General features: G+C 44.3%; 1 protein-coding gene across 2 annotated transcripts; it reads left to right on the forward strand.

Annotated features, from left to right (window-relative positions):
• Positions 1 to 243: 243 nt before the first annotated feature.
• On the forward strand, positions 244 to 19105 carry LACTBL1 (lactamase beta like 1). 2 transcript variants are annotated; one of them, XM_005512402.4, is made up of 7 exons: positions 244 to 342; positions 3568 to 3712; positions 5314 to 5423; positions 8217 to 8374; positions 10014 to 10261; positions 13445 to 13550; positions 16451 to 19105. In XM_005512402.4, the coding sequence occupies exons 1-7, from the start codon at positions 322 to 324 to the stop codon at positions 17427 to 17429; spliced, it is 1767 nt and encodes a 588-aa protein (XP_005512459.3). In that variant the 5' UTR covers positions 244 to 321; the 3' UTR covers positions 17430 to 19105. The 2 variants fall into 2 exon arrangements, with proteins under 2 accessions (XP_005512459.3, XP_064894272.1); XM_065038200.1 differs by lacking the exon at positions 244 to 342 and adding an exon at positions 725 to 1095.
• Positions 19106 to 19655: the final 550 nt, after the last annotated feature.

Below are 19655 nucleotides of genomic sequence, written 5' to 3' on the forward strand. Positions count from 1 at the left end.
CTAATGAGTCCCCAAGCTCGGGTCCAGCCCTTGCAGTAAACACAACGTGTTGCCGAAACAAAGGTAGAGAGAGGGAAGGGGTTACTGGGAACTTATGTGGTTACTGTGGTTTATCTCCCTAACCAAAACCAGGCCCTCCCTGCTGCTCTGCTTATCTTGGCTGGGATTTGTTACTCTGGGCTTCCCTCTGTGTGCTCTGATTATTTGTTTTTCCTGCACTAATTTTTTCTTTCTCTTCATCACAGGTTCTTATAAGCCTTTTTTTTGGGGGGAGTGGGGAGACCAGCAGCACAGGGGATGAGAAGAGGCTCCTGAGCAGCCATGGATGGGTTACAGCTGCGGGTAAGGCTCACCTCATGCAAATCACAACCTTCCACTATCCTTCAGAGTCCCCAGCAGCCAAGGGGAGAGAAAATAACAGCTCCATCTCTGTCTAGTGAGCCTGCTAGCTGGGAATTACTCTCTTGTTGTTCGCTGCAGGGGAACTCCAGGAGGCTGTTCAGGATTAAGCCCAGAGAGTGCCTGAGCTCCTGGCTTAAGCTCCTCCACTGCCCCTTCCCGCAAACAGCCCAGCCTGCCCCCTCCCAAACCCCTCCAGGGGTGTCGGCTGGAGGCACACAGGGGCTGTCCATCTCATGGGTTAATCACCTCCTGTTCAGATGTCAGGAGAAGATGAAGCTGCTATAAATAGATTGCGAAGCCCTCATGGTTTCAGCTGTGATTCACACACATGGCAGAGGAGCATTAGGAAGAATTAACATTCAATCTCTCAGGCACTTTCCTGAGAGCAAATGCCACTCTGTCCCTGTCACTTAATCTCCTTGCGCAGGGGAGGTCAGCAGCAATTTCTGGAGGCTCTGAATAGGTCAAATGGACAGGGAAACCCAGAGCAGGACTGTCCGGGTGCTAAAAACATCCACTTCATGCAGAGTGACTGAGCAGCACCTGCCAACAGTAAGCAGCTGCATTTTGGAGCATGGCAAGGCACTGTGCTCCCCCCTTGCTGGGGCTGAGATCAGACGCCGTGATTCTGTTACAGCACGCACATGTTGGGATGCCTGACAACAGCCTCTGGGACTGAGACTCCTGGTGATGGTATGTGCAGGGGACTGGGGCTCTTTCTGGGTCTCAATAACTGGTGTTGAGCTGTGTCTCTGAGCAGCTCGCAGGGCCTGTGCTGGTTTGCCTAGATGGCCATGGTGGGGCAGGACAGTTTATCTAGGTGGTGTATGTGAAATACCCATTTCTTTCCCCACCTCATCCTAATTTTTCAAAGCTCAGGGGGGAAAAATGTAGCATAGAGTTCACCTACCCATGGGCAGCTGTGTGCACTTGTTCCTGCATGTGTTTGTATTCCTTTGCATGTGTCTAAGAGCTTGGTAGCTTGCTGTTTTTGTGCTGTTAGTAGTGACGGTCATCGAGCAATGTACGTGAGATGGAGAACTCAGCTGAAGGAGAGCTGAGACCAGACGGGTCCTGCAGTGGGAAGTGTGAGGGTTCTGTTTGCAGTTATCTGTCTGTCTGACAGCCTCCCGGGTATAGCGAAAGAGTGAAATTTTTCCTGAAAGGCAGCTTAGCGAATAGAGCACCTCCACAGGATGATGAGTATCCCTCACACTTTTGCATGTTTGGTGTCCCACCAATAAAAGAGAGATCCGTGTCTCTAGTTTCATAACATTGCTATGGTTTCATTGCATTGCCACTAGATTATGGGTCAGAGAACAAAACAGACATTCAGGGCACTCATCATCCATAGGAGGTAAAAGTGAGTTTTGTCTAAAGGGTGAGAGTTCAGTGTTGGTATCTTTGGGTCCTCAGTGGTCCAGGGAGTCTGGAGTTCACGAGATGAGGCATATGCCAGAAAATCCTTTCCTTTCATCCAGCACTTAGGGACCCAAGGATCAGGGTTTCTCAGTGAAGCAAGGAAGGATGCAGAAAAACAGAGGACCTGCAGGATGGTAGGGGACTCATATTATTATGATGGGACTAAATCCATGAAAGTGACCCCATGACTACTCCAGGGCAAAGCGGGCCCTCTCGCACTCCTTGCTGCAGGAAAACAGTGTCTCATTGCAGCTCCAGGTGACATCCTGCACAGACTGAAGCCTGCCAGCATGAGGGTGATTAAAGAGTTATCAATACACAGGCTTCTCCTTGTACTGGTATGAACTCCTGCTTACCAGCGCACTATATGTGGTTGTGCATATCCAACCCAAGCTGGATTTGGTGTCAAAATGTAGTTTCCTTATTCAGGAAATCGTGTAACTCTGTCTGACAGCTGGAGTACAGACTGCATGTGTGCTATGGCAGGCTCCGCTCTGAGGGGATTTGCAGGCACCTGTGTGGTCTTAAAACACCCTTGAAGTCTTAATTATGTTATGGAAGACCCTGAAGTAATTTGCCTTTAGAAATGTATGTGGGAATGTCTGAACAGACTAAAATCCTTCAGAAGTAATTGTGACGTATTTCTGTTACTGTACAGAGAGTGGAATCACAACCTAGATTTTCAGCAGGGCCTAGATTCCCCAGCCAGGTCCTCACAGAGCCACAGGTCCACGGGCAAGTCTGGAAGCAGGTCTGCAGATGCCCTTGTTGTGAGTGACAAGGCCCAGTTGACTTGCAGAATCTTTTGCATTAACTGTCCTGTATGTCAAAAAAAATGAAAAGAAAAAAAAGGGCCATGTGGAAACCTAAAAGGAATATTTTAGTTTGTCTGTTCTGCAAGTGGGTCCAGACAACCTGAAACAGCTTTGGAATGTGGACCGTATTGGATGCAAATGGTAGGCCATATGTTTTCTAACATTAATTGCCAAACTTTCAAAAGCACCCTATTGACCTCCTACAGTCAGTGAGAGAGTACTGCTCGTTCTTAGGCACCTCATCATTTGTCATCTCTTCCTTGTTTTTCTTCAATATTTATATGGTAGTATCACCACCTGGATGGTCTCCAGTGTTGTGAGAGCTGCACAAACCCAAAATATTACCCAGTTTTCCAAAACATGGCATCTGTAAATGCCAGGCTTGCAGATGGTACATGATAAAATGGGAACTGCAGGCACAAAATTGAAGGGCAAGGGCAGTACATGGTGGAAAATTTAATAATTCATCTGTAAAAGCTGGATCTGATCAGATGATCTGACTGGTGGATGCTATGAACAGATGCTGGACTCTGGAAAAAAGGGATTGAAAAACTATCCAGGAATAAGTCATGATGGTTGAGAAGGGATGAGATGAGAGTTGTAACAGAAAATCCAGCTTGGGCTAGAGAGGTTCCTCTGCAGGGAGAGTAAAAGGTAAAAGAAGTGGATGGTTTTCATCGCAAGAACCAACAAGGCCAATAAGTGGGGAGAGTAACGTCTTGCAAACCCCATTGGAAGAGAAGTAGTAGTATCTGGTTCCAATTACTTCAATGTGGCCCGGTGTGCCCAGCTCTGATGCTGCAACAGTACTGGAATCAGTCCATGTCCCTGCAGCAGCTTCTCCAATGCAGTGTGCCTCTTTCACCCCGCTGCTGCGAATGAGAGGCAGTTTTTCTCTGTCTGAGACCATCTCTTTTTCTGCTTGCAGCCGGCATCCAGCAGCCGCAGCCTTCTCAAGCTCACTGTTATGGAGGTGAAGTGGATTCACGTGTTGGCCATGTTCTTCTTCCTGTTGTCTGTTGCAATGACGGGCTGCTTTCTGTGGCAGTACAGCCTCCCCAAGGTGGAGCCCAGTGAGTAGTCATCTTAAAACTAGACCACGGTTTGACACAGAGATTTGTGATACCAGTAAATGCCTTTCTGCTCACGTGAATGATTTTCCTCAGAGGATTTCCCCAAACTGCACAAATATTTACCTTCTCCTAGCTGGAGCAGTGACACAGAGGAGGTGAACGTTGTGTTGATGGAGTACCATGTAACTCTGCTGGTGTGCAGAGAACCTCCATTACTTCTGACACTAACCTACGTTAATTGATATACCAAGGATACATTTCATTTTACATTATCTTTTTCTTTAGCGTCCTGTTGTAAAAGTCACTACAATTTAGAACAGATTTTTGTTTTCAACTTACCATATGCTTTAGTTTATGGGTTTGCTTCCTTTCCCATTCACCTAATCTTAGAACTTTGAACCAACTCAAGACCCTGATTCACACTAGAATTCCTGTATGTTGATCATACAAAAGCCAACAGACTTAAAGCATTGTACATGCAAGAATACAGTATAACTGGATCAGAGCTTTAAGTAGCATTAAGGTGGCATAAAATCCATGGTGAAGGTTCCAGAGGTACTTCATAGACCAATGTCTGAAAAGGTTTCAGACCCTACCTTTGTATCACAGAGTATCAGAGGTTACCTGGGTTGTGTATATATCCCCATTCACCTCAAAGTTTTCATAGTGCTATTTGTCTTCTTGTCTGTATCTCCAGTACTTCATGCTCAGTTGGTAAGTGAAAAGATAGATAGGCATTTTGTTTACAGCTTAGAGAGCAGAAAACCTCTGTCCATGAAGAGATGAGCTGTGTGTATGTTTGCCCTGTCCCTGGAAGTGTTCAAGGCCAGGTTGGATGGGGCTTCGAGCAAACTGGTCTAGTGGAAGGTGTCCCTGCCCATGGCAGGAGTTTGGAACTGGATGATATTTAAGGTCCCTTCCAACCCAAATCATTCCATAATTCTGTGATTATAGAACAGCTTGGAAACAACCAGGAAAATAGTGCTTCCATGTAAGAGAGTTCCCATCTTTCAACAAGTTTAAATATTTTAGCTTGCTACAGAAATTTCTGATATGTCTCTGGGATATGGAGGATACAGCTAATTCAGAAGACAGCTAATACACTAGATATGAGCCTGTCAACTGTTGCTATGGAGTTAGATTTCATGTGGCACTCAAAATTCACTTCTACAAACATTTTCTGAGGTTACAATATGCATGGGACAACTCCGTCCTCCTGAACCCACACTCAGACTTTGCCCTAGACAAAGGGCAGGGCACTTTCATGTCGTCTGAGCCCACTGTCAGGAGCCTGATGGAGTCTTCATTAGTCCCAGTTGCTTACTCTTCTGGGTTGCAGAGTCAGTTGAAGCCTATTGCAGCTCCTGTCCAACCCGTGTGCTACACCATGTTGGACTAAACAATAACAGAGCACAGTGAACTCTTCAAGTTCCATTTTACATGAGACAGAAACAATTCAAGATTGTCTCTTAGTGTCTGCAGAAGTGTCCTTCGGCTTTGGACAACACAAGCAAGAAAGCTAGTGCTGACTGCTGGGTAACATTAAAGCTTTCTAGTGTGTCTATTCAAGTCATGTGCACCATCTTTGAAATGTTTTCCAGGCCTGTCTGTGGAAGAAGTGAGATCAGAAGCTGTGCAGATGTGCCCCCGCTATCCTGAACCCGTACCGCTGGACCACCCAATCCCTATTCTGAAGGATGCGTTGGAGAAGGTCTGTGAGGAGAAGGGAACAGAGGGAGACAGAGCTCATGACTGCTTTTCTGAAGGTGTAAAGGGGACAATGTGTATTTTGCCCCACAGCACCTCTGGGGAAAGAGGTGGGGAACTGGGGAGGTGGAGAACATGTGAATCTAGAAATGGGTATATAAAACTTCTTCACTGAACATACACAACAGATAAATAAGCAGTTATCTAAAGCATAAGCTTTGATGAAGAAACATTATTACTTGTCCATCAGAAGGTTTGGTGAGCACACATCAGCACAAAATGATGGCTCTTGGCATCTTGTCTACTATTAGGCAACCTTCATGTCCTGGAAAGCAGGTGACTCGTGTAACTCGTTCCTATTCATCCGTGACTGCCAATTCCCTATTTTATTGCTTTGCTGGCTTTGCCCATGCCACTATTTAAAAATTAGAAAGCTACTTGTAGATAACTTCAAGGAAGGAAATGGAGAGGGAGGGGAAGGAGAAGAGGCAGGAGAAGGGGAAGGAGGAGAAGAAGAGGTCTTGCATTTGAATGAGAGAGAGCTCTGCTTTTCTTGAGTATGATATACTGTGTCTGAAATGTTAGCACTGTCTGAAATTCTGGGAGGGCCTGTTTGCAATGAGGAAATACTGCAGCATGCCCTGACCATATGGACCATAAAGACGACCATGCTGTAACAGGACACTTCTGATTTTGTAGACCCCTGTCGCTTAATATGGCCTTTTATTTGTCTCTTTCTCATGGGTAGCTTAATTATTCATAATAGAAGTTGTCCCACGAGTCTGATCATTCCTTTTACCCTTCTGTGAATCTTTTCCAGCTCTGGCATGCTCTTATGGAGATGCAGGAAATCAGTACTGTATATAATTTTTAAGGTGCAAGTGGATCAGCCATTTACACAGTGATAAAATGGTGTTTTCTGGGTTTTTTTATGTTACTTCTCTAGTAAGCCCTCATATTTGTTTTACCTTTTTTTCTGCCATAGGACACTGCACAAATGTTTACATAGGAGCATCCGTCATAGTCCCAAGGTCTTGTTCCTAAGTGCTAATGACCAGATCACTGCCCACCTGTGTGTATGTGTAGTGAAGTTAGGGTTGCTTTCCTGCACGCATATCACTTCATCTACACTGAATTTCAATTGCTATCACTTCACATCCATTTCATGAAGTCTCTGCTGCTGTCTCTGGGGTTACTGTAGAGAGATATTTTATTATTCAACTAAGTCAAGTCAGAGAGGTTGAGGAATGTGCAGAACATTGAGTGTCCATCAGAGACTCATCTAACCTCCCTTCTTTGCGCTCCTCAGGACTGAAGTATCCAAGCACCTCTTTGAAGTAGGCTGGTGAAACTATTCCTGTTTTGCAGATGGAATAAGGCATGGAGAACCTGATCACTAGATGCATAGGAAGAGATAGGTATCTGAAGGGGGCTTATGCACCAGCACCTCAGAAGTGTATCTTCAGGCACCCTTAGGTTCTCCCAAAGTCTGTGGACACTTGAACCCGTACTAAAGATCTTGCACTACCTAAGGCGAATTACTAACCTCCGCCAGGCCAGGGACCCTGAACTCGTACTCTGGGCAGTACCAGATGCCGCTGCACACAGGGCAGACTTTTCCTAGCAGCCTGAAACAGGAAAGTGACGTTCACTCATGCATGAGGCTTAAGGAAATAATTATCTTCTAAGGGTGAATACTTTTGTTTATCAGAAAGACCTACATTTTCCTCAGAAGAGTCTTGTTAGTGACCAAATCCAAAGGTGAACTATTGGATTTAATGACACTTGAGTCTAGAGGAGCAACATGTATTTCTGTTAACTACCTGCAGGTCCGGGCGGGTCTGCATGCCAGAGTCTCTCTGACAAAACTCTGAGGTGGACCATGCTTGCTGACATGAGATCATTCTGTTCTCTGGAGGTGCTGATGTACCTAACCATAATAGATGGGCCACTGGTGCATGGGGAGGGGAGGGTAAAGAATCATTACAGAAGGACTTGGCACAATTTGGATGTTTTCACTGCTGGCAGTCAGTGCACCTCACTAGTCAATCCAATGAAGAGGTCCTGAGAACATGACTTGGCTTGGCCTTGTCTCAAATTCTTGCCCTGGAAGGCCATTTCTTATGTCTCAACCTTCCTATACAAAAGATAACTTACGCTTGATGATAAAATAGCTTTGAAAAAGTCATAAAAGAGCAGGATCAATGCATTCTGCTTGCAGGAGGTGGGTGGAGAACAGCTGGCTGATTAGATCAACACAACCCTGGCACAACAGGGATCACAGAGTAATCACAGCCATCTAATTGGTCAGTGCTGTTTCTTGGATTGCAGTTTAAACAGGAGCCCAAGCTCTAACATGTTCCATGGCGTGAAAAGTGTCGTGGGATATTTGAAAAGTCTGGATCATTTTCTCATACATCTTTGAACCTAGAAGACTAGTGCAAATAACAGATGTGCACAGTACAATTTAAAAAGGAAGACATGTACAGTTATTAAGTTTTAGCATTTGTTTTAAACCATATAAGCACCAAAAGTATTACAAGGATGAGCACCACATTCTTCTACACAGGGGACATGTAGACTGAATGAAAGATACTGGATAATTCAGCATAATCTATTCAAAGGAAGAGTACAGTTAAAATATTTTGTTTTGCCAAAACACATTTGAAAAAATCACTTTCAAGTGCTTGGAAGTGAAGAGGGCTGGTGGTCTGGGTCTTCTACTGCCTGTTGCAGAATAGATGCATTGTAAGACTCTTCTTTATTTGGAAATTCATAATTTCCTCTCATTCTCCAGGTAGATATGATGCTGCGCCAAAAGATTCATAATTCTGGTCTCCCTGCCATGTCTGCCATTGTCATCTACAATGACACTGTGCTTTGGACAGGCAACTTTGGGAAGAAGAATGGTTCGGACCCATCTTCAGTGGTGCCCAATGAGTACACTATTTACAGGTGAGACAGATGTATCACAGCCATGAGACCTAGAAACAGAGCAGATACACATACAGAGGTCTGATATCTGGAAATAGAGCCAACGTCACAAACTGCATATTCCACCAGTCCAGGTCCACTGCAGAAACCTCTTCTGGGTTTCACCGAAACTTCTTAGGCAGTGTTTCAGCTAGTCCCTAAGTTAACATATACTTGTGCTTTACTCAGTTGCTAACTTTGGATATTTTTTTTTTTTTTTAATTTTTAACTCGATCTGACAGTATTTTAAATTAGAATAGTGGCGACCATCCTGGAGAACCTGAAAACATATTACTCCTGACATAGGAATGTATCCATGCTTTGAGGAGGCCTAGGGCACAAATCTAAGACTGAGAGCTAGCACAGATTTTGTGAACAGAGAGCAAACAGTGTCACAGGATTGGAAAAAAATAGTTCAGTGTAGCAAAAAATGCAGTTTGGGAAGGGTATCTACTGAACATAAAGTAGACTTGTATGCTTATTTATTCTCCCAGTGAAGTCAAAGCCATATTGGCCATTATTTTTTAGACGAAGATTTTTTTTTGTTAAAAAAACAAGAACAAATACAAAGGAAGTATTTACTTCCTTTAAAGATACACATAAGTCTCCTTTCAGTGACTTACAGTTGTGCTATATTGAAACATGTGGACTGCACTCTGACTGTCAAGTGTTGTCCTCAGCATAAACAATTTTGGAAAGCTTTAGCAGCTGTGATTACCTCTTTTTTCCCCCTCTGTATTGTGACTAAATCTCTGTGTAGATGACCTCATGCTATTTCTTCCAGAATCACAGAATCATAGAGTTGTTTGGGTTGGGGGGGACTTAATGGTCATCTAGTTCCAACCCCCCCACCATTGGAAGGGAAAGGGGAACATGTCCCTAGATGGGCTCGATCCACCAACCTTGCCTGTTAACAGCCGGATGTGCTGGCCCATTGCACCACAGAGACTGCCCCCAAGAAACTTTTTCACCAGTCAGTGTAATTTATGGCTGGAACTACGATGACGTTTGGTTGTCTTTGAACCTCTGACTTTCGTTCCTGATTAATGAAAACGTTCCTGGCAAATGCCTTCACTCATGCACTAGTCCAAGAACTTCACCTCCAGCAGCACCATATGAATGTCCCTGGCCGTCTCTCTTAATGATGACTCCATTTCTGAAAACAAACAGAGTAGAATCAGAGTCCTGTTCCAGAAGACCTTTTGTAAGTTTGGTTCTGTTCTGAAGCCACCCAAATATGAACACTGAATATGAAACATAAACCTTCGTGGCATTTTAACCTTAAAATTCCAATAAATTACTTGCAACTTGTTATGGCATTTACTAAGCAATATTTTTTAAAAATTGTCATGCGTACTAAGTAAACAGAAGTTCTGTAGCCCACTGCACTATTAGGGAGCTACTACTGAAGGTCGTGTTGCAGTCCATAAAGGCCAGACTTAAGGATATTAATTCGGGCTTCTTACCTGCATTTTAGCGATTCACTTCTGAATCAGCAAAAGTGTTGCACATAAAGCTACAGGCATTGGATCAGCTGGGTGATCTCATGTACTGACCATTGATCTTTTTGATTCATGGATTTCTTAATGCTTAATCTCTCTAAACGTTTGTCCCTTTACAGAATTGCTAGTGTCTCCAAGATCTTTCCCACCATTATGTTGTATAAGATGTGGGAGGAAGGAAAAGTCACATCTCTTGATGACCCGTTGGAACGTTATGCCCAGAACTTTGTTATAAAGAACCCTCTGGGAAGGCTCAAGGAATCAGAACAGAGATACACAGCAGATGGGCTCATTTTTTTGGAAAAAGGCTCAATGCCACTTAAGCCATCACCTGTTACCTTGCGTAGAATGGCCAGCCAGCTCTCAGGTGAGACAACACTACTACCTTGCCCTCTCTCCATCACTATGCCAGTTGAAAGAGAAAACAAGGAGCACAGTCATGTGTCAGGGTTAAAAAATGTTGCTCTTGAGGACTTTTTCCAGTATGGGCTCTACACCTTTGCACTTTCCAGAGGACAGGCAGGACCCTTTGATCAAAGCTGTCAGCAGCTTCACTGAGTGCTAAAAGGAAACTCTTGTCCAGGCCACCTGCTAGGAAAGGGGGCAAAGCTGCACTGTGGGCAGGGCAATTGTTTTTCCAGTGCAAGGTGAATATATATTTCTGTCAATACAGTTGCATGACCTGAAATCAGGCTCCGGTTCCATAGCAGTTTTTTGTCTTCCAGCCTAGGATGCTCTCATTTTTCTGAGATGTAGGGTTGAGGGTCAAAGTGGCACCAAACCTCTTTGCTTTGAACAGATAGACCTTGATCACTGAGATAAAATTAGCTGTCAGTGTGGTTCCTGATCTGGGATTCCTGAGCTATTAATAGCTTTGTACTTGCTGGCAGAAGACTATTAATCTGCTGCTACCTTCATAATTGGGTAACTCTTACATTAAGTTAAAAGGAGCTCACAGGACTCAGGAGAACTTTAACCTTTCTCAGAAATAAAGCTGGTAATACTTGACTCAGAGATTCCAGAATTTAATGACCAAAGAGACTGTGCTGATATCTTACATGGCATTTTGATTAAACTGGAGCACCTGCACTATTCCAGGTTGGAATAAATGCTCTAAAACTTGGACCTAAGATCAAAACAGCATGTAGGCAAATTGCAGTACCTCAGGACAAGGTACAGCACCACCTGAGGCAACCCCGTATCAAAATAAGAGTTGCCCAAAGAGGAACGATGTAACTGAAATCGAGAAACAGACAAATGACCCAGAGTGGTGGAAGGAAATGGAAAGGAAGACGTGTGCAAACCCTGCCCAGCCCCCCTCCCTGCAGACACAGGCCTTGCTCCAGCCAGCCCGATGATGTCCATAGGGGCACCAAATGTGCTTAGTCCCCTTGACTCTCAGGAGCACCTGGAGCTGGTCTGGATGCTCCTTGCAGGAGCAGCGTGTGCTGGGGCTGCAGCTCCCAGCCCTTCTGCAGTGCCCTGTCACCTTCTGAGGTGTGAGGTTTGCCCTAGAAACACTTGCAGGAAGCATATATCAAGAGTCTAATGTGTCATAATATAATTGCTTGTATTGTGTGGCCATTGCATTGCTTTCATCACTATGCTAGATTTGTGCCCCTCCTTTAGTTCCTTTTAAGTTCCTATGTCTTTTTGTTTGTTTGTTTTTAGAATGTGGCCCAAATTTCCCAGACCACACCAGCAGGGCACACCAGCCGCCTTGGACCTTGACAATTTAGTAGAAGAACACGCACAGTTGCAAAATCCCAGCTTAAAATAAAATCAATGTTGAGGTCACATGTTACATTTCCTGTCTGTCAAAACCCGAAGAGGAATAGGTTCTGCTCAGCTTTGAGATCAAAGCCACTGTGTGATGTATCGTAAAGTGGTTTTCATTTCAATTCTTCCAGTGCAAACTGATCTATAATATATCCTTGTTATCTGGGCTTTTCTACATCACATATTGCAAAAATAACTCCAAAGATTTTTCTTCTCAACACTTGATGGGTACATTGCTAGAGGGAAGTTCCAGCTTGTTAAGACTGTGATTTTCAAAAGTATATGAATCACAATAAGAAATGCTATTGTAAATTATTAACAGCATGCTTGTCACGTCAATTAGCAGCCCACGAAGTATAAATCAACAACTATGAATTTTCTGTTGCGCTCACACATTCTCTGGTTTATCACTTCTAGTGAACCTCAAGAGATACACTGCACTGCGGACATGGTGCTGGTGAGCTCTCCCAGGGGTGCAATATTTCTTTACTGTCATTGTGGCAAGTAGGAAATGAAGGAGCCCATTGTCTACTGGAAAATACTCAGTGCGTCTCTTATCTGGTCATTAAGCTGCACAAATAACTACAGCCCAGAAGCAGAAAAAGTGCTCTTGTTCCAGTTCAAATCCCCAGGTCAGGCCAATTGAGAAAACGTGTTGCTACTATGAAAGAATAGAGACTTATTCAGCTTTGCCATGGTTAAGCACATGCTCACTGAGCAGATGATTGCAAGTCATTTTTCTGTCAGATACCCTTCCTGATTTTCTCCTAAACTCTAAATCAAAGTCAGCTGTAAACTGCAATGAGGATTTCGTACCAGATGTAATCCAAGTTCTGGACTTAGTGAGCCATAGATTCTGTGCACGGAAACTGTGGTATTTTTAAAAGTCCCATCTAAAAGCTTTTAGGAAATCGATGTTCAATGTTGTGGATTTAAAAAGCTAAAAGATCTTCAGTATTTCCACATTCAGAATAAATTTTGCTAAAGCTGGAAAAAAAAAAATAAAAAAAAGCTAAAAATACTTTAGGCCAAGTCTGGAATAGTTCAGGTAGGTTCAAGCTCTCTGTAGTGAGACGCAAAGAACAAAAACCTTTTTAGAGTAACAGTTGCACACCTTTGTAGTCAAGGGAATACAGTCACATGGAAATACAGACAGGGATTTTCCCAACATTTGATATTCCTTTTTCTTCCAAAATACACTTGAGGATGCAGGGGTTTTAAAAATCATTTACCAAGGTATTTTTACTGAAATGTGGCAACCCAGAGTTGGTGCTGGGCTAGGACATACATCACCCAGATTCAGTGGTCCATGGCTTGACTACTGTACCCTACAGGCCAGTGTGAATAGAACCTTGCAGCACATCTGCGACGTGTATAAAGCACATCTGTGCATCATTGTTGTTCCCATCTTGCCATTGAGTCTTGCCTTTTGCTCATTCTTCACTGTTTTGCTGTTGGTTTCTTCTCCCAAACAATAAGTATTAGGACAAGAGGAAATGGCCTCAAGTTGCACCAGGGGAGGTTTAAATTGGATATTAGGAACAATTTCTTCACAGAAAGGGTTGTCAGACATTAGAACAGGTTGCCCAGGGAAGTGGTTGAATCGCCATCTCTGGAGGTGTTTAAAGGATTTATAGATAATGTTCTTAGGGACATGGTTTAGTGACAGTGTGAGTTTAACGGTTGAACTCAATGATCTTGAGGGTCTTTTCCAACCAAAATGATTCTATGATTTGTTTCAAATTGTTGACTTCTCTTTTCCGTGCAACAGGTCTGCCCAGGAGGCTGCGATCTACCAGCCTGCTGTGGAAGGGCAATACACAAGATGCTCTAGCTCTCCTGAAAGATGATGTCTTGGTTGCTGATCCAGGAACTAGGTCAGATATATTCACTTACAACCTTTTGGTCTGAGTTTGTGTTCTTCACTGATCCTAGCCCCATCTGCAGTCTCCATGGCCAATGGGTAAAAGACAGTCATTCCTAAAGAAAACTTCAGCCATCTACTCACAATCCTGTCTTAGTCTAGAAAGAGTGGCTGTTGGAGGTGCCAGGGTTTGGTTTTGTGTTTTTTTTTGGTTTTGTATGTTTGGTTGTTTTTTATTTTGTTTTGTTGTTTGTTTGTGGTTTTGTTGTTGTTGCAGTTTTTTGTTTGTTTGTTTTGGAGGGTTTTTTTGGGGGGTAGATTTTTTTTGTTGTTTTTTGTTTGTTTTTTTAATGGAGAGCAGCTCCATGGAGAGGGATCTGGGGTTCTGGTCGATGGCCAGTTGAACATGAGCCACCAGTGTCCCTGGAGCCAAGAGGGACCCGTGTCCTGGTGCATCCAGCACAGCACGGCCAGCCGGGCAGGGAGGGGATTGTCCCGCTCTGCTCTGGCCTCACCTGCAGCATTCACTGTGTGCAGGGCTGGGGACACGGGATAAAAGGAGATAAAGCTACTGGAGAGTGTCCAGAGGAGGGACGCAAAGTTGGTGCAGGGTTTGGAGGGGAATCCGTGTGAGCAGCGGCTGAAGTCCCTGGGTTTGTTCAGCTGGAGCAGAGCAGACTGAGGACAGAGCTCATGGGCTGCAGGTTCCTCAGCAGGAGCAGGAGGGGCAGGCTGAGCTCTGCTCTGTGACAGTGACAGAGCCCAGGGAACGGCAGGAGATGTGCCAGGGAGGGTCAGTGGGACATGAGGAAAAGGTTCTTCACCCAGAGGTGCTGGACACTGAACAGGCTCCCCAGGGAGGTGTCATGGCCCAACCTGACAGTGTTCCAGAAGAGACTGGACAATGTCCTCAGACACACGGGGTGACCTGTGGGGTGTCCTGTGCAGGGACAGGAGATGGAACCCATGATCCTGGGGGTCCTTCAAACTCGGGACATTCTGGGGTTCTGTGAACCCATGGGCAGGGTTCAGAGCTCACTTGCAGTGTCACCCCTGGGTGAAGCCAACACCAGAGGTGAGGTGACAGATCAGGAGCACAGCTCTGGTGGCAGCAGATGCTTCGTCCGTCCTCACTCCTGCAGACACTCCAAGAGCACCCTAGGATGAAGCTCCAGGACCACGCTCAGCGTGTCACCCACCGCTCTGGGGACACTGGGTGCATCTGGTCTGGGAGCAACCCCAGTCCCAGCTCATGGGGCGATCAGGACACTGCCAGCACCTGCCCAGTTTCACCCCCACACCGTGTCTGGCAGCTCGGCACAGACCCGGACACGCTCATGTGAGCGGGGCAGATGTACCAGACGAGGTGCCACACCCTGGGGTTCTTCCCCAGAGGTGCTGGACACTGAACAGGCTCCCCAAGGAGGTGTCATGGCCCCAACCTGACAGTGTTCAAGGAGAGACTGGACAATGTCCTTAGACACGCTGTGACCTGCGGGGTGTCCTGTGCAGGGACAGGAGCTGGAACCCACGATCCTTGTTGGTCCTTCAAACTTGGGACATTCTATAATTCTGTGATGCTGTGATTTTATAATGTGTACAGAACCTGAGTGAGAAGCCTAGATGAGGCAAATTAAACTGCTAGAGTTAGGTCCAATGAGACTTTCAGAAGTGGAAAGGTATGTTAATTTTATCACTTTAAACCACATAAATTTAGTTTAAAATCATGCTGTGTCTGTAGACATTGTCTCTAAATTGTCTATAAGTTCTGTTAATGTTCATTACCATTTATATAGCCTGTTAAATGTCTATTACACTCAAAATTATGAACTGAATGCTGTGGATAGCTGGTGAGAGAAAGGATTCAGACTAACTGGGAAAAAATTTCTAAGTCTGTAAAATTTTTAGGGAATAGAATTACATTCTGAAATAATTTGCCTATGTTTGCTGAGGATTCACCATGACTTGAAGTCTGCAAGCTTAAAAACTTTTAGAAAACTCCATGGTTTGATCATGGCAACCTTGTATTAGTTCAATCCAATGTCATGTAGGTTATCATAGATGTTCCTTAAAGGATTTTAAGACTTGAATACCATCACCTTCTTTGGTATTTATGTTAAGCTAATCATTAAGATACATACAGACATACAAGATAGTATCTCAATCCCTTATTGTTTGACATGTTGATAGTTTTAACTCTGTCTCCCTGTTTCTGGATATGCTTCACAACATTCTTCTTAAAGAAATTTCCCATTCATTGATATAAAAATTTTAACATATTTTTCTGGGTATGTTGAACTTCAACTCCTTTTCAGGTATAAAATTTTAGATCCAGAATGTATTTATTGTTGCGGTAGAAATATATATACTCATCATGCTTTTATCCAGCTGGATGAGCTGGTAATGGTTGAAGTTTTTGAAAAAAGTTGCCCATTCAGGTATTTGTGTCGTTAAACTTCACTCGAGTGTAAAAACTTGGATCACTTTATGGATATTAAAGACTCAAGCACTCAGGTGTCTTTAATGACTAAACATTGCTGGATGCTGCTTTGTATATGGATATATTATTTGTTGCACAATTATAAACAGTAAGTCAGGATATACAAATATATAGGATTTTGCATAAAGTTTGGTGTTTTTTTAGTTTTCCATCTCCAGCTCTCTTTCTGTACATAGTGGTTAAATAGCTCTGCCTATGTTCCTGCAAGAAATATATCCTTCTTGACTTAACAACAAATCAAAGCAACAACACACAGATTTTCTGTCCCTCCTTCATCTCTCCTCTCTCTTTAGCATGTCATCTAATAAAAGGACAAATTTATTCCAGAAAAGAGAGACCTAACCATTGTTATTGCATAGTCACACCCACACTGCACCACTGAGTGATCCAGATGTATTTCTCTTTCTTTTCAGATGCCACTACAGCAATTTGGCCTTCTCACTGATGGCACACGTGCTAGCCGACCACGCAGCTGAGGGGCAATACCAGCGCTGGATCTCAGAGAACATTCTAGACCGCTTGGGCATGGAGGACACGGGCTTTGACATCACACCACCGATCCGCTCCCAGATGGCCGTGGGTTTCTACGGCAGCCAGCAGCCGGCTCCTCTCTATGACCTTGGCTGGTACAGGCCTTCCGGCCAGATGTACTCCACAGCTGCCGACCTTGCCAAGCTGGCAATGGTCTTCTTAGGCACCTACCACCGTCGTCTCCTAGAGCCTGACACAGTGAAGACGATGCTGACCCCTCTGTTTAAGTGCTCCACTGAATACTTTGCTAACAAGACTGGTACACCCTGGGAGATTAATGAGCAATCAGGATATGATGTCATTAGGAAGGACGGAGACCTTGACGGTTATTCAGCTACCTTTTCCCTTATCCCCAAGCTCCGCCTGAGCTTCATTGTACTGATGGCAGGGCCCAGGCCCCAGGGTGGAGATATTGTGACTCAGACATATGAGTATCTCATTCCTGCCATGGAGACAGCATTCAGAGAGGCAGAGAAAAGCTTGGTTCCTGCTCCAAGTCCAGGCCCTTATGTTGGCTACTATACCTATTCCAACCTGACCTTTTATGAGATTAAAGTTGGACCTGGTGGTGTGCTGGTCATGCAGCAGTTTGGGCCTCATGTGGAAGAGCTGATTCCTGAAAAGTACCGGACAATCAAGCTCAACCACCTGGAAGATCGTGTTTTCCAAGTTGTTTTTGACAAGGAGTTCCCATGTGTTCTTCACCTGGGCTCTGCTTCCATCTCATTGGAGACCCAAAATGGTCAGCTCTTTAACTTTTACCCATTCGATCGCAAGGGTTTGTCTCCTGGCTTTGATGCACCGGGGCTGAACACATACAATGTGGTGCGTGTACTTCGCAAACCTATATTCTATAGCTAAATATCCTCTCTGCTCTTCTCTCCACTTCTGGGAGGTGGCTCCAAATCTGTGTCTTACCAGACTCTCCTGTCTTTGTGACTTTATTTAAAAGGGAAAGATGGTGGCAGATGACTCTTTTGCCCAAAAAATATATCATATCCCTCTCCTAAAATTACTTCAATGGTTTGCGATCCCTGGCAGTGTGCGAAAGGCCAGCTAGCAACTGGATATACCTGTGGAAAGAAGAGGTGGGAATGTGCTGGATGCATGGTGTTTGGATGCCATAAAAAAGCCCCAGCACTTAAGTTGCCACATTTACATTTTATGTTTGATAACCATTCTCGTTATTGACAGTTATCATCAAAGGGCTGAGAGTTTCTTCAGGAGCCAACCTACCATGAACAAGATTCCTCACCTGGATTTGCCAAAAGTATTATGTGCTAGAAAATGGCATCAACCTGATATCAGGCCCTACCATACCTGGGAAGTGAAGGTCAATTTCTTTCCTGCATCACAACAAGAAAACTGTAAAAAGTGCAAACAGCAATGTGGTTATGTCTTGGTTCCATGGATTTCTGCAAAAGCAGTGGTCACACAAAGAATATTGTAGCACTTAAGTAGACAAACCAAAGCTTACTCCTCGAGCAGGGCCATATGAACATATACTGGTATATTCCAGCTGGACAGTTTGTGACTGTCTTAGTATATAGGCAAGTGTGTGACGGTGGCTTTTAAGTACAGGAATGCATGGGAATCTTTATGTGTGTTTTGGTCAGGGTATCTGTATGGATATGTGCCCACTGTGTTTATGCAGGTGTGAGGGAGGATGCCAAGGGAAAGTGCATTAGCCTGGGAGCACTGCCTTTAGGACAGGTAGACCTGCAAGTGATCCATAACGCCACTGGTGCATTTTCTTCTCCCTTCTTGTGCCCACTCAATGCCAAGGCAGGCAGGACAGACGATATGTCATTAATAGTCATTTCATTGTGGTGGGGGCAGTGTCAGGCACGAGTGCAAGACAGGGCAAGTGCTACTGACTGAGTAGTCTTGGCTCTTGCAACGCTCCTTCAAGTTTAAGAGAGTATTGTGACTGCAGCCCCAAATAGAGCCTAAAATCAAAGCAAGCAGAGGGTTAGGGCAAGACAACTCTTACTTTAAAATGAATAGCCTATCTGCAGAGTATGGCAATGGCTGTACAGCAAGGGAATCATGAAGGAAGTGCAAAAGGGCAGGCATACTAGCACATAGATCCTTCAAAGTGCGTGTCCTCCCATACCATAACTGGTATGAGGTTGGATCCTCTTGCAGAGTGACCTCCTGCTGCTGCTTGTCCACGCAGAGTCTAGAAAGTGGGCAAGTCTCAAAGAGGATGAGAAGATACATCTCCCTGCCTCTCTTCTCTCTTGTTGTCTTTCACTGTTTTCACTCTGTGTGTTCTTCAGCTTCTGTTTTGGGTAGAGAGACCTTCTCTGAAGGCCTAGAAATAGTGGTTCCCCGTCTTTTTTTTCAGGTAATTTCAGTTCCCTGGTAAACATATGAAACAATGTAAACCTTGTCTTACAGGCAATCACGGTTGCTGCTGTGTTGGTTTCTTCTGGACATTGTAGCTGATTACATTCTGTACCTTGTACAACCTCATATGTTCAAATATTTAATTTGGGCTATAGCAACAGCAATAAATTCTATGCAAATTTTTACTGCTGTCATGTGTCACCATGACCAGAGGTATGTGTGCAGGCAGGTACGTTGCACTATGGCTGATCAGTAGATGTGCCTACACTGTCATGGCACACCTGACACAACAGTGCTCTCCAGGCTATGTCTGACTGGAAGATATTTGAGCCGTGTAACCCTGGCCTTTTTGAGTGAGAGTGCAAGACAGGGCAACTGAGTGCCAGGTAGAGTCCGTTCTTCCTTTGGAACAGAAGAGGTGACTGTTTACCCATCAGTTACTTTTAAAAGCTTTCAAGAAAAATTAGGAATTATATCCCAAGTCACTCACAGGTCAAGATGAAACACCATACTGTCTCCTGTCTGATGGAGAGGTTAAGATGTTTTACTTTTCTATTAGTAATGCAGACAATAATGAGTCTTTCCTTTTCTAATGAGTCACCCTCAAATCTGTACAGTGACATGTTTTGGTGCTCTTGTTCATTCCTGTAACACCACAGTACAGCTCTTCGCTGTTCATAGGATGAACACACACCTGCAGTAAAGCTCATCTCATCAAACCTTGGGTCACACTGG

Source organism: Columba livia, chromosome 21, assembly GCF_036013475.1.
Source record: "Columba livia isolate bColLiv1 breed racing homer chromosome 21, bColLiv1.pat.W.v2, whole genome shotgun sequence".
In the NCBI taxonomy this organism is placed as follows: Eukaryota; Metazoa; Chordata; class Aves; order Columbiformes; family Columbidae; genus Columba; species Columba livia.